The 12,265-nt window shown below is 48.9% G+C and overlaps 1 protein-coding gene across 1 annotated transcript in view; it reads left to right on the forward strand.

Moving 5' to 3' along the window:
• The first annotated feature begins 4,853 nt into the window (after positions 1-4,853).
• The window catches only part of LOC119951034 (pregnancy zone protein-like), a 151,126-nt gene continuing 143,714 nt past the window's right edge, over positions 4,854-12,265 (forward strand). The window contains exon 1 of the mRNA XM_038774068.1: positions 4,854-4,984. Within this exon, the coding sequence (XP_038629996.1) occupies positions 4,929-4,984 (56 nt within the window). The 5' untranslated portion in view covers positions 4,854-4,928. The remainder of the gene's footprint in view (positions 4,985-12,265) is intronic.

The raw sequence follows: 12,265 nt of genomic DNA on the forward strand, positions 1-12,265 counted from the left end.
GCTTTTCCCTCTGCTCCTCCACCCCAATAAGAATTTTACCCCTTATTTTATACTGTCTTTATGTTCTTCCCACCAAAATGCAGCACCTCACACTTCTCTGCATGGAACTGCATCTGTTCCCTCTCTGCCCACCCCACCAACTTGTCTCTGCCCTTTTGACTTTCTACGCTGTGGGGAGATGCCGATACCCCTGAATTGAATCTTGTTAAGACCACATTTGGGGAGGACTGTGTGGGATTCCAATCGGCATTTTATAATAAGGATGCAAGGATGTTGAAGAAATGTGAAAGATCTTGTGTGTTCCTGTGATGATGTTAGGCATTTTAAATGTACCTTTTGTATTTCTGTCTGTGAGCAAAATATATCAGTTTCAGTGTGGACCAAGCTCTCTTCCTGCCTCACCAAGATTCCGAAATGGCTGCCACAGTTGGCAAAGGTACCTGGCGGACACCTCCTGCCGAGAACAGAAAATCCCCCCCATCTCTCCCCCCCCCCAAATGCTGGCAATCTTTGCACGTCCCAGGGCGGGTTCGATAACCCAGTCGGGTGACTAGATACAAGGCAGAGAGACTCCCTCCCCTTGGAGTCAGAATGGGGTGCAAAAGACACAGCACTCTCGGACATCGCTACTACAACCAAGAAGTCCAACTTGGTCAGTATGAAAATCCTGGACAGGACCCCAACAGTTGCTAGGATACCGGACAGAACCCCAATATTTAATTTAATTTGTAAGACTATGGGGAAAGGATATCTCGCTCCAGAAATTATTTCACACACAAAAAGGGTATGTTGAAACAAACAACATCATCAACACAGTACTACTAACTTTAACATCATAAAGACAGATGACTTTCAATTACCAGTTAAGGGGTCACCATGGTGATGCAGTGGTTAGCACTGCTGCCTCATGGCGCCAAGGACATGGGGTACATTCCAGCCACAGGTCACTGTTCTTGTGGAGTTTGCACATTCTCCTCGTGTCTGCGTGGATCTCACCCCCACAGCCCAAAGAGGTTCAGGGTAGGTAGATTGGCCACATTAAATGCCCCTTGATTGGAAGAATTTTTAAAAAAGAAAAAAAAACAATTACCAGTTAAACAATACTTTACAATGAAACAATCTTAACTGCTTTCTTTCTCACTAAAACCATCCATCTCAGATCAGAATGCCTTTTAATTGCAGTTAGTATACTTGCTGCAAAAAGAGGTCTTGGAAAAACCACTTTGATAAAGAGATTCTTCAGGAACCAGCTGCAGATTCTTGCCTGTCTCAAACTACTGTTTAAACTGACAGCCGAAGATACTGTTCCTGCCCTGTATATAGGCACATCTTTAACTCACTGTCTGGAGAACTGCTGTTTGTCTGGTCTGGCCCCTGTCAATTCTTAAACTGAGAAACTGCTAATCTGTCTGCAGACAGCGCTAGACTCACTGGGCGGGATTCCCTCAGCCCGGGGCTGGGACGGAGAATCCCCGTGACTGGTGTGAATCGCGCCACACCGCCCCGAGGCTGGAACGCGAGGGGGGTCCGACCCCGGGGGGGGGGGGGGGGGGGATTCCGATGTGTTGCGAGGGGGCCGGCGCGTTGAAGGAAGCCACTGCGCATGCGCACGTTGGCGTCAGTGCCACTGCACATGTGCGAGTTGGTGCCTGCACCACTGCACATGCGTGGATCCCGCGACGCCCAGTTCACGCCGGGCTCAGCAGCTGGAGCCACGTGAACCACTCCAGTGCCGTGCTGGCCCCTTTTGTGGGCCAGAATTAGTCATCCAGTCAGCCCGTTCACGCTGTCGTAAAAGGCGACAGCGTTTACGACAGCATGGACATTCTGCCGCGGGATTAGAGAATCTGCCCACTGTGTTGAGAGCCTAGTGTCTTGTCTGTTCACATCCCCAATAGAACATAGAACATAGAACAGTACAGCACAGAACAGGCCCTTCGGCCCTCAATGTTGTGCCGAGCCATGATCACCCTACTCAAACCCACGTATCCACCCTATACCCGTAACCCAACAACCCCCCACTTAACCTTACTTTTATTAGAACACTACTAAAACTAAACTTAAAATCTCAACACCTGAATGCTTCATCCCTGGCTTGTCCCATTAGCTGCATCATCTACCAAATCAAATACAATGTCCCTAATTGTCGACTCCCCAGGGAAACCTGTTCATATAAACAAAATTCCATTAGCCCAACTTCAGCAAATAATATCCATGGCTATGGATACCAGCCTCCCCAAACAGGTGCCAGAATGTGGCGACTAGGGGCTTTTCACAGTAACTTAATTTGAAGCCTACTCGTGACAATAAGCGATTTTCATTTTCATATGATCTTACTTTTATGATGCTTTAATTGCACCTGTCTCCAAAATGCCGAGCTGCCTTTCAAACCAGGATATTTAAAAACATGACTGTGGCAGTCACACACACAATGTTTTTGAAATTTAAAGTACCCAATTCCTTTTTTTCACCCAATTAAGGTGCAATTTAGCGTAGCCAATTTACCTACCCTGCATATTTTTGGGTTGTAGGGGTGAGACCCCGCAAAACAGGGAAAATGTGCAAACTCCACACGGATAGTGACCCGGGGTCGGTATCGAACCAGGGTCCTCAACGCTGTCATGCAGCAGTGCTAACCATTGTGTCACCGTGCTGCCCAGTCACAAACACACTAATCAAGGCTTTTAACCCCTTCTGCTCCAAATACGTACAATACACCATATCCAAATTTTCTACATTCATCACTTCTGTCACAGGAATTTGGGCGGAATAATGTTCTATTTATTTCATTCTAGCCCCTCATACGAGCGTTGCATAAAATTTGAAAATCATTGTACTCTTGGTGGTAGTTATTTTAAAACGTTTTGTAATGTTCTTTACAATATTTTAGCAATAAATTATATTTTCGCAACAGAAACAATGACAGGCGGAGATATTCATTCAGCGGTCCAACAGCGCTCCAGCACGTGGGTCTTACCAAATGATGGGTGTTGTGAGTATCGACCATTGCTTGTTGGATTCATAAAGGAATTCCTACAGAGAAAGGAAATGTATCCAAAGTTGTTTTGTGTGGTTGATAGTCAATGCGGGGTCTAGAACTTAGAGGGTAGATCCCTTGCTTAAATGCCTCGCAGAGGTTTCAGACAACATTTACAAGTGTCCACGTTACCAGAAATATGTGGGTATAATTGTGAGGGTGGATGTTGTTTGATTGATAGGGGAAACCTTTTTAATTCTGTAAAGAAGGCTGTGCGCTTGTGTGCGTGCATGTAAATTATTAAAGTAAACTGGGGAAATGTTAATAAGGACATTGTCTGGGAGAGTTGAGAAATGAAAGAGGTATAGGTACTAATGCGCATTAGAAGATAGAGACGTGGCTTTTCAGCTGCTAAATTTCAAGGTTTCATAAGTAAACAATAGAGGGTTGTCTAAACAATATTTTAGTTGATTTTTGATCCAAAAGGGTAGGAAAACATCAAATTTTTTATATGTTGGAAAGGTTGAGTTCAAAGAGGTGGAGAGGGCAATGGAATTGAAGGTGAGGTGGAAACATTGATATTTAAGGAAATATGTTGAGCTGGGTTGGATTGCCTGTGCGTGGGGGAAGGTATCCTGGGATCAGCCTGGTGTTGAGAGACATCTGAATTAGCCATCCAGAAGTCAGAAAAGTCTTTGTTTCAGAAAGCAGTTCTTGTTTCTGGGTATTCTTGGATTTCCACAGCAGAGTCGATGCGTGTGAGAAAGCGTGTGGAATACCTGTACTGAAGTGACAGCACTTTTGACTGAGGTAATATTACTGGATCATTAGAGTTAAAAACCTCAAAGGGTTTGGTCGCTAAGAAGGTGTTCAACAAGGTGTTCTGATGAAGTGGGTACTTTTGGGCACCTTTTGGAAGATGGTGTTAACTGTTTAACTGTAATTGTGTGTGCTTAAGTTTTCTTTTATTCTTTTGTCGATAAACCTTTTAATTTTTTTAATCTCCAGAGTGCGACTGGAATTCTATGCTGCTGGGATCAGTAGGCTTCTCTTCCTCTGGTTGAAGCAGACATAGTGGATGTGTCGGAGGGGCAACTGGACAAGAACATGAGGGATAAGGGAATGGACGGATACGATAGTAGATTGAGTTGGAAGAGATGTGAGGAGGCTCACATGGAGCCAGCATGGTCTGGCTGGGCTGAGTAGCCTGACCCTGTACTGTATATCCTCTGTATTCCCAAGAAATTCACTGTTTATCCCTCCCCGTCTCTTCATCACCCCTCTAATCTAACTTTCACTCTCCCTTTCTCTCTCTTCCTCATTCTATTCCCCCTCTCTCCCTCAGTCTCACTCAACCAACCTCTATTTCCCTCTCTAACTCACTCCCTCTATTTCCCTCTCACGCTCCCTCCCTTATTTCCCTTTCTCACTCCCTCCCGCCTTCTATTTCCCTCTCACTCTCTCACTATTTTTCTTTCGCCCTGCCTCCCTCGATTTCCCTCAATCGCCCATCCTCTACATCCCTCTCGTCCTACCTCCCCCATTTCCCTCTCCCTCCCTCTATTTCCCTCTCTCCCTCCCTGTATTTCCCTCTCGCCCTGCCTCCCTCTCTCGCCCTACCACCCTTTATTTCCCTCTTATCCTGCCTCCCCGTCTCTCCCCCAACTCTAATTCCTTCTCGCCCTGCCTCCTTCTCTCTCTCAACCCCCACTCCCCGCCTACCTTCTCTCTCTCAGTTCTTCTATCTCTCTCACACCCACTCTCTCTTGTTGGCAAGTTAAACAGTGACCTGATTTTGCGTTCTGTAAACAGGAGGATCTTAGTGTTTACTGAGTGGGCTCAGAGCTGATGTTGAAATGTTGTCCGGTGACGTTGTCAAACTGCTTTAACAGGGGGTGTTCAGGGGTTTAGAAGCTTAGTCTGTCGGGGGCTCAGGGAGAGGAGCAGCAACATGCAGGCTTGGGGAATTCTCGCCTGCCTCATGCTCACAGCAGTGAGAGCAAGAAGGTGAGTACTGGGTATGGAGGGAGAGAGTGAGAGAGAAAAAGAGAGAGGGGAGTGGGGATGAGAGTGAGAGAGACTGGGTAGAGAGAGACTGGGAAAAAAACACTGGGAAGAAAGTGAGGGAGCAGGAGGGTGAGAGAGAGAGACTGAGGGCAGAGAGAGAGAGAGAGACTGAGGGACACAGAGAACAGTAACATGCAGGCTTGGGGAATTCTCGACTGCCTCATGCTCACAGTAGTGAGAGCAAGAAGGTGAGTACTGGGTATGGAGGGAGTGGGGAGAGAGAGAAACGGGGTGGGGGGAGGGGCAGGGGGGCTCAGAGAGATCGAGACTGGGGAGAGAGTGACTGAGGAGAGAGAGATACTGGGGGGGGGGGGGGGAGACACTCAGGGAGAAAGAGAGGGAGACACGGGGGGGGGGGAGAGATACTCGGGGGGAGACAGTGTCAGGGCAACGATAGCAAGAATGTGAATATCGGATATAATATGGGGGGAGAGAGAGATGGAGGGGAGAGACAACGGGCTGGATTCTCCGATTTTTAGACTATGTCCCCACGTTTTACGTGGCGTTTTACGACAGAAAAAATGGCTTTAATATCCTATCCAGTCTGATCCCACTCTCCCTATCATGCCCTGCATCTATTAATAACCAACCAGTTTAATCCCATTCTTCCAATTCTCTCTCTCCCCTCTCTCCACATGTTGGGTGGGATTCTCCGGTCTCCGATGGCAAAATCGCGTTCAGCGATCAGCCGCAGAATCCCCATTTACGACTAAATTGGGGATGCCACCCCAAAGCGTGTGCTGTATCAACGGCATCAGGACGTTGCCTGAGGCTCACCCCCCCGATGCTCCATCCCCGACCGGCCAAGTTCCCAACAGCGTTGGTCGAGTGTGGTCTAATCCATCGGGAACTCGGCGTGGCGGCTGCGAACTCAGTCCAGCACCACCACAGTTGGCCGAAGTCCGATCCGCGAGAACGGGGGACTTTGACTTTGCCAGGGGCTGGGTGCACTGTGGTGGTGGGGGGGGGGGGGGGGGGGGGTACTGGCCAAAGGGGTGGGTACTATTTGGTAGGCCGTGTCCACGAGCATCCAACACGATGTTTCCCGGTGCGGCCATTGCCAGCCGGCAGAGTGCGCATGGGCGGCACAGGCCCGGCAATTCTCCGGGCTGTATCGGCAGCTAGAGCCAAGTGCTCTTCGTTGCCTTGCTGCTAGCCCCAGTCAAACGGAGGATCATTGGTCGCAAGGAGTGAGGGAGATGGTGGGATTATATTGGGGGAGATATTAAAAGGTGTGGGGAGTGAGGGGGGAGAGTGGGATTAGATTTCGGGGGATATTAGTGAGGGGAGAAGAGTGGGATTAGATTTGGGGGGATATTAGTGAGGGGGGAGAGTGGGATTAGATTTGAGGGTATATTAAAGGGTGCGTGGAGTGAGGGGGAAGATTGGGATTATACTGGGAGGGATATTAAAAGGTGTGGGAAGTGAGGGGGAGAGTGGGATTACACTGGGTGGGATATTAAATAGTGCGGGGAGTGAGGGAAGAAGTGGGATTGGACTGGTGGGATATTAAATGGTGTGGAAAGTGAGGGGGGAGTCGGATTAGACAGGGTGGGATATTAAAGAGTGTGGGGAGTGAGGAGAGTGGGATTAATTTGATTTGAGATTCCTTGTGTTCTCACTGTCAATGGATTTCCAAACCATGTCTCCCACGTCACTTGCAATGAGAATATTCCAGGCCATAGTCCCGGGTCAGTCTTAGTAACGTTGGCCTTATCGATTCCTTCGAAAACCTTGACCCAACGGCCACAATCTCTGACACGGCAACTCTTCAACTGGAAAAGGTGGAGTGTGTTTGCTCAGCGTCAGCTCTCTGCATGACGAACCTGCTGACACTCAGAGTCAAGAGGTAGATGCACAGTGAGGTGGGACAATGAACTGATTGAATCAAACCCTCGTCTGCCCAGTCCCTGAACTACACTCACAGTCTCTCTCTTCAATATGATCAGTGTTGCTTCATTAATCCATCCTCATGGATATTATCCACACAACACTTTCTGTCACAGGCAGAGTAACAGTTACTGGGGGAATCTGCCCTCAGCTCCTTTATCAGAACCAAACCCCAGGAACTAAAGGACAAAGCCCAACCCCCTCTCGCACACAACACACACTCTTCCTCTTCACCCTCAACTCTTCTTCTTTGCCCTCACACTCTTCTGCTTCGCCCCTCACACTCTGTTCCTCTCCACCCCTCACACTCTCTTCCTCTTCACCCTCACTCTTCCTCTAAACCCTCACACTCTCTTCCTCTTCACCCTCACATACTCTCTTTCTCTTCACCCTCACATACTCTCTTCCTCTTCACCCTCACACACTCTTCCTCTTCAACCCTCACACTCTCCCTCTTCAACCCTCACTCTTCACTTAACCCTCACACACTCTTCCTCTTCACCGCTCATACTCTTCCTCTTCAACCCTCACACTCTCCCTCTTCAACCCTCACATGCTTTCACAGCACCCTCACACACTCTTCCTCTTCACCGCGCATATACTCTTCCTCTTCACCTCCTCAGTCTCTTCCTCTTCATCCTAACTCTCTCCCTCTTAACCCTCACACTCTCTCCCTCTTCAACCTCACACAGCCTCGTCAGCCCTCACAAACCCTTCCTCTTCACTCCTCACACTCATCCTCTTCACCCTCACATTCTTCCTCTTCACCCTCACTCTCTTCATCTTCATCCCTCACACACTCTTCCTCTTCACCCCTCAGACACTTTCTCTTCACCCCTCACACTCATCCTCTTCACCCTCACTCTTGCTCTTCACCCTCACATTCTCTCCCTCTTCACCCTCACACTCTTCTCTTCACCCTCACTCTTGCTCTTCACCCTCACACTCTCTCCCTCTTCACCCTCACACTCTTCCTCTTCACCCTCACTCTTCCTCTAAACCCTCACATTCTCTTCCTCTTCACCCTCACATGCTCTCTTCCTCTTCACCCTCACATTCTCTTCCTCTTCACCCTCACACTTTCTCTTCACCTTCACACGCTCCTCTTCACTCCTCACTTACTTCTTCTTCACCCCTCACAAACTCTCCTTCACCCCTTGCACTCTCTTCCTCTTCAACCATCACGCACTCTTCCTCTTCACCTACACAAATACTTCTTCTTCACCCCTCACACTATTTTCATCTTCACCCTCACATACTCTTCATCTTCACCCCTCACACTCACTTCCTCTTCACCTTCAAACTCTTCCTCTTCACACTCATCATCTTCAACCCTCACACTCTTCCTCTTCACTCCTCACTCTCTTCCTCTTCATCCTCACACAGCTTCTTCAGCCCTCACAAACCCTTCCTCTTCACTCCTCACACTCATCCTCTTCACCCTCACATTCTTCCTCTTCACCCTCACTCTCTTCATCTTCATCCCTCACACACTCTTCCTCTTCGCCCCTCAGACACTTTCTCTTCACCCCTCACACTCATCCTCTTCACCCCTCACACTCATCCTCTTCACTCTCACACTCTATTCCTTATCACCCCTCACTTTCTTCCTCTTCACCTTCACTCACTTACTCTTCAGCCCTCACACTCCCTTTATCTTCACCCTCACACTCTCTCTTCACCCCTGACTCTTTCTCTTCATCCTCACACTCTCTTGCTCTTCACTCACACACTCTTCCACCTTTGCTCTTCCTCATCACCCTCACACATACTTCCTCTTCACCCCTTACACTCTCTTCCTCTTCACCCTCACAAACTCTTCTTCCTCACCCCTCACACCCGTCCTCTTCACCCCTCACTCTTCCTCTTCACCTCTCACACTCCTTCCTCTTCATCCCTCACATTCTTCCTCTTCACCCCCACACTCTTCCTCTTCACCCCTCACACACGCTTCCTCTTCACACTCACAACCTCTTCCTCTTCACACTGTCTTCATCTTAACCCCTCACAAACTCTTCTTCACCCCTTCGCACTATCTTCCTCTTCAACCTTCACACACGCTTCCTCTTCACCGTCACACACTCTTCCAGTTCACCTTCACAAATACTTCATCTTCACCCCTCGCACTCTCTTCCTCTTCACCCTCACATCTCTTCCCCATCACCCTTCAACACTTTCTTTCTCTTTACTCCTCACACACACTTCCTCATTACGCTCACACTCTTTTCATCTTCACTCTCACAAACTCTTCCTCTTCACCCCTCACTCACTTCCTCTTCACCTTCAAACTCTTCCTCTTCACACTCATCTGCTTCACCCCTCACACTCTTCCTCTTCACTCCTCACTCTCATCCTCACATACTTCCTCTTCACCGTCGCACTTTGTCTCTCAGAAACAATTCCTATTCATCCTCTCTTCCTCTTCACCCCTCACACTCTTCCTCTTCATCCTCACAAACTCTTCTTCATCACCCTCACTCTCTTCCTCTTCACCCCTCACATTCTCTTCTTCACCCCTCACACTCGCTTCCTCTTCACCCCTCACTCTCTTTCTCTTCACCCTCACCCTCTTCCTCTTCAAACACACACACTCTTCCTCTTCACACTGTCTTCGTCTTCACCCCTCATAAACCTTACTTCCTCACCCCTCACTCTTCCTCTTCATCCTCACAAACCCATCCTCTTCACCACCCAAACACTCTACCTCTTCACCTCTCACACTCTTCCTCTTCACCACTCACACTCTACCTCTTCACCCTCACACTCTCTTCCTCCACTCTCACACTCTCTTCCTCATCACCTCTCACTCTCTTCCTCATCACCCCTCACTCTCTTCCTCTTCACCCTCACCCTCTTCAAACTCACAAACTCTTCCTCTTCACACTGTCTTCGTCTTCACCCCTCACAAACTTTACTTCCTCACCCCTCACTCTTCCTCTTCATCCTCACAAACCCATCCTCTTCACCACCCACACACTCTGCCTCTTCACCTCTCACTCTCTTCCTCTTCACCACTCACACACTCTACCTCTTCACCCCTCACTCTCTTCCTCCACTCTCACACTCTCTTTCTCTTCACCCTCACACTCTCTTCCTCTTCATCCCTCACACTCTTCCTCTTCACCCTCACTCTTCCTCTTCACCCTCACACCTCTTCCTCTTCATCCCTCACTCTCTTGCTCTTCATCCCTCACACTCTTCCTCTTCACCCTCACTCTTCCTCTTCACACTCACAACCTCTTCTCTTCACACTGTCTTTGTCTTCACCCCTCACACTCTCTTCTTCACCCCCACTCTTCTTCACCCCTCACTCTTCTTCACCCCTCACATTCTCTTCTTCACCCCTCACACTCGCTTCCTCTTCACCCCTCACTCTCTTCCTCTTCACCCTCACCCTCTTCCTCTTCAAACACACAAACTCTTCCTCTTCACACTGTCTTCACCTTCACACCTCACAAACTTTACTTCCTCACCCCTCACTCTTCCTCTTTATCCTCACAAACCCATCCTCTTCACCACCCACACACTCTGCCTCTTCACTCTCACTCTCTTCCTCTTCACCACCCACACTCTACCTCTTCACTCCTCACACTATCTTCCTCTTCACCACTCACACACTCTACCTCTTCAACCCTCACTCTCTTCCTCCACTCTCACACTCTCTTCTTCACCCTCACACTCTCTTCCTCTTCACCCTCACACTCTCTTCCTCTTCATCCCTCACTCTCTTCCTCTTCACCACTCACACTCTTCCTCTTCACCCCTCACTCTTCCTCATCACCACTCACACTCTTCCTCTTCACCCCTCACACACCCTTCCTCGTCACCTCCAACTCTCTCTTCACACTCACAACCTCTTCTCTTCACACTGTCTTTGTCTTCACCCTCACACTCTTCCTCTTCACCTCCCACTCTCTCTTCACACTCACAACCTCTTCTCTTCACACTGTCTTTGTCTTCACCCTCACACTCTTCCTCTTCGCCTCCCACTCTCTTTCTCTTCACACTCACAACCTCTTCTCGTCACACTGTCTTTGTCTTCACCCCTCACAAACTCTTCGGCTTCACCCCTCACACTCTCTTCCTCTTCAACCTTCACACTCTTCATCTTCACCCCTCACTCTTCCTCTTCACTCCTCACTCTCCTCTTCATCCTCACATATGTCCTCTTCACGTTCACAAATCATCCCCTTCAGCCCTCACACTCTCTTCTTCTTCAGCCCTCACACTCTCTTCTTCTTCACCCCTCACTCTTCTTCTTCACCCCTCACTCTCTTCCTCTTCACCCTCACCCTTTTCCTCTTCAAACACACAAACTTTCCTCTTCACACTGCCTTCGTCTTCACCCCTCACTTCCTCTTCAGTCCTCACTCTCCTCTTCATCCTCACATACGTCCTCTTCACCTTCACAAACTCATCCCCTTCAGTCCTCACACACTCATCCTCTTCACCCCTCACACTCTCTTCTTCTTCACCCCTCACTCTTCTTCTTCACCCCTCACACTCTCTTCCTCTTCACCCCTCACTCTCTTCCTCTTCACCCTCACCCTCTTCCTCCTCAAACACACAAACTCTTCCTCTTCACACTCTTCTTCTTCACCCCTCACTCATCTTCTTCACCCCTCACATTCTCTTCTTCTTCACCCCTCACACTCTCTTCCTCTTCACCCCTCACTCTCTTCCTCTTCACCCTCACCCTCTTCCTCTTCAAACACACAAACTCTTCCTCTTCACACTGTCTTCGTCTTCACCCCTCACAAACTTTACTTCCTCACCCCTCACTCTTCCTCTTCATCCTCACAAACCCATCCTCTTCACCACCCACACACTCTACCTCTTCACCTCTCACTCTCTTACTCTTCACCACTTACACTCTACCTCTTCACCCTCACACTATCTTCCTCTTCACCACCCTCACAAACTCATCCCTTTCAGCCCTCACATACTCTTCCTCTTCACCCTCACACTCTTCTTCTTCACCCCTCACTCTTCTTCACCCCTCACTCTTCTTCTTCACCCCTCACATTCTCTTCTTCTTCACCCCTCACACTCTCTTCCTATTCACCCTCACACTCTTCCTCTTCACCGTCACTCTCTTCTCTTCACCCCTCACAAACTCTTCTTCACCCCTCACACTCTCTTCCTCGTCACCCTCACACTCTCTTCCTCTTCACTCCTCACAAACTCTCCCCTTCAATCATTTTCACAGTTTGGGGACAGAGGACGTGGATCATTCTCACAGTTTGGGACAGGGGATGTGGCTCATTCTCACAGTTTGGGACAGGGGTAGAGTAGCAATCCTGGTCATCAAGCGGGTGGCTTTTAAGGCAG

This window comes from Scyliorhinus canicula, chromosome 16 (assembly GCF_902713615.1).
Source record: "Scyliorhinus canicula chromosome 16, sScyCan1.1, whole genome shotgun sequence".
In the NCBI taxonomy this organism is placed as follows: Eukaryota; Metazoa; Chordata; class Chondrichthyes; order Carcharhiniformes; family Scyliorhinidae; genus Scyliorhinus; species Scyliorhinus canicula.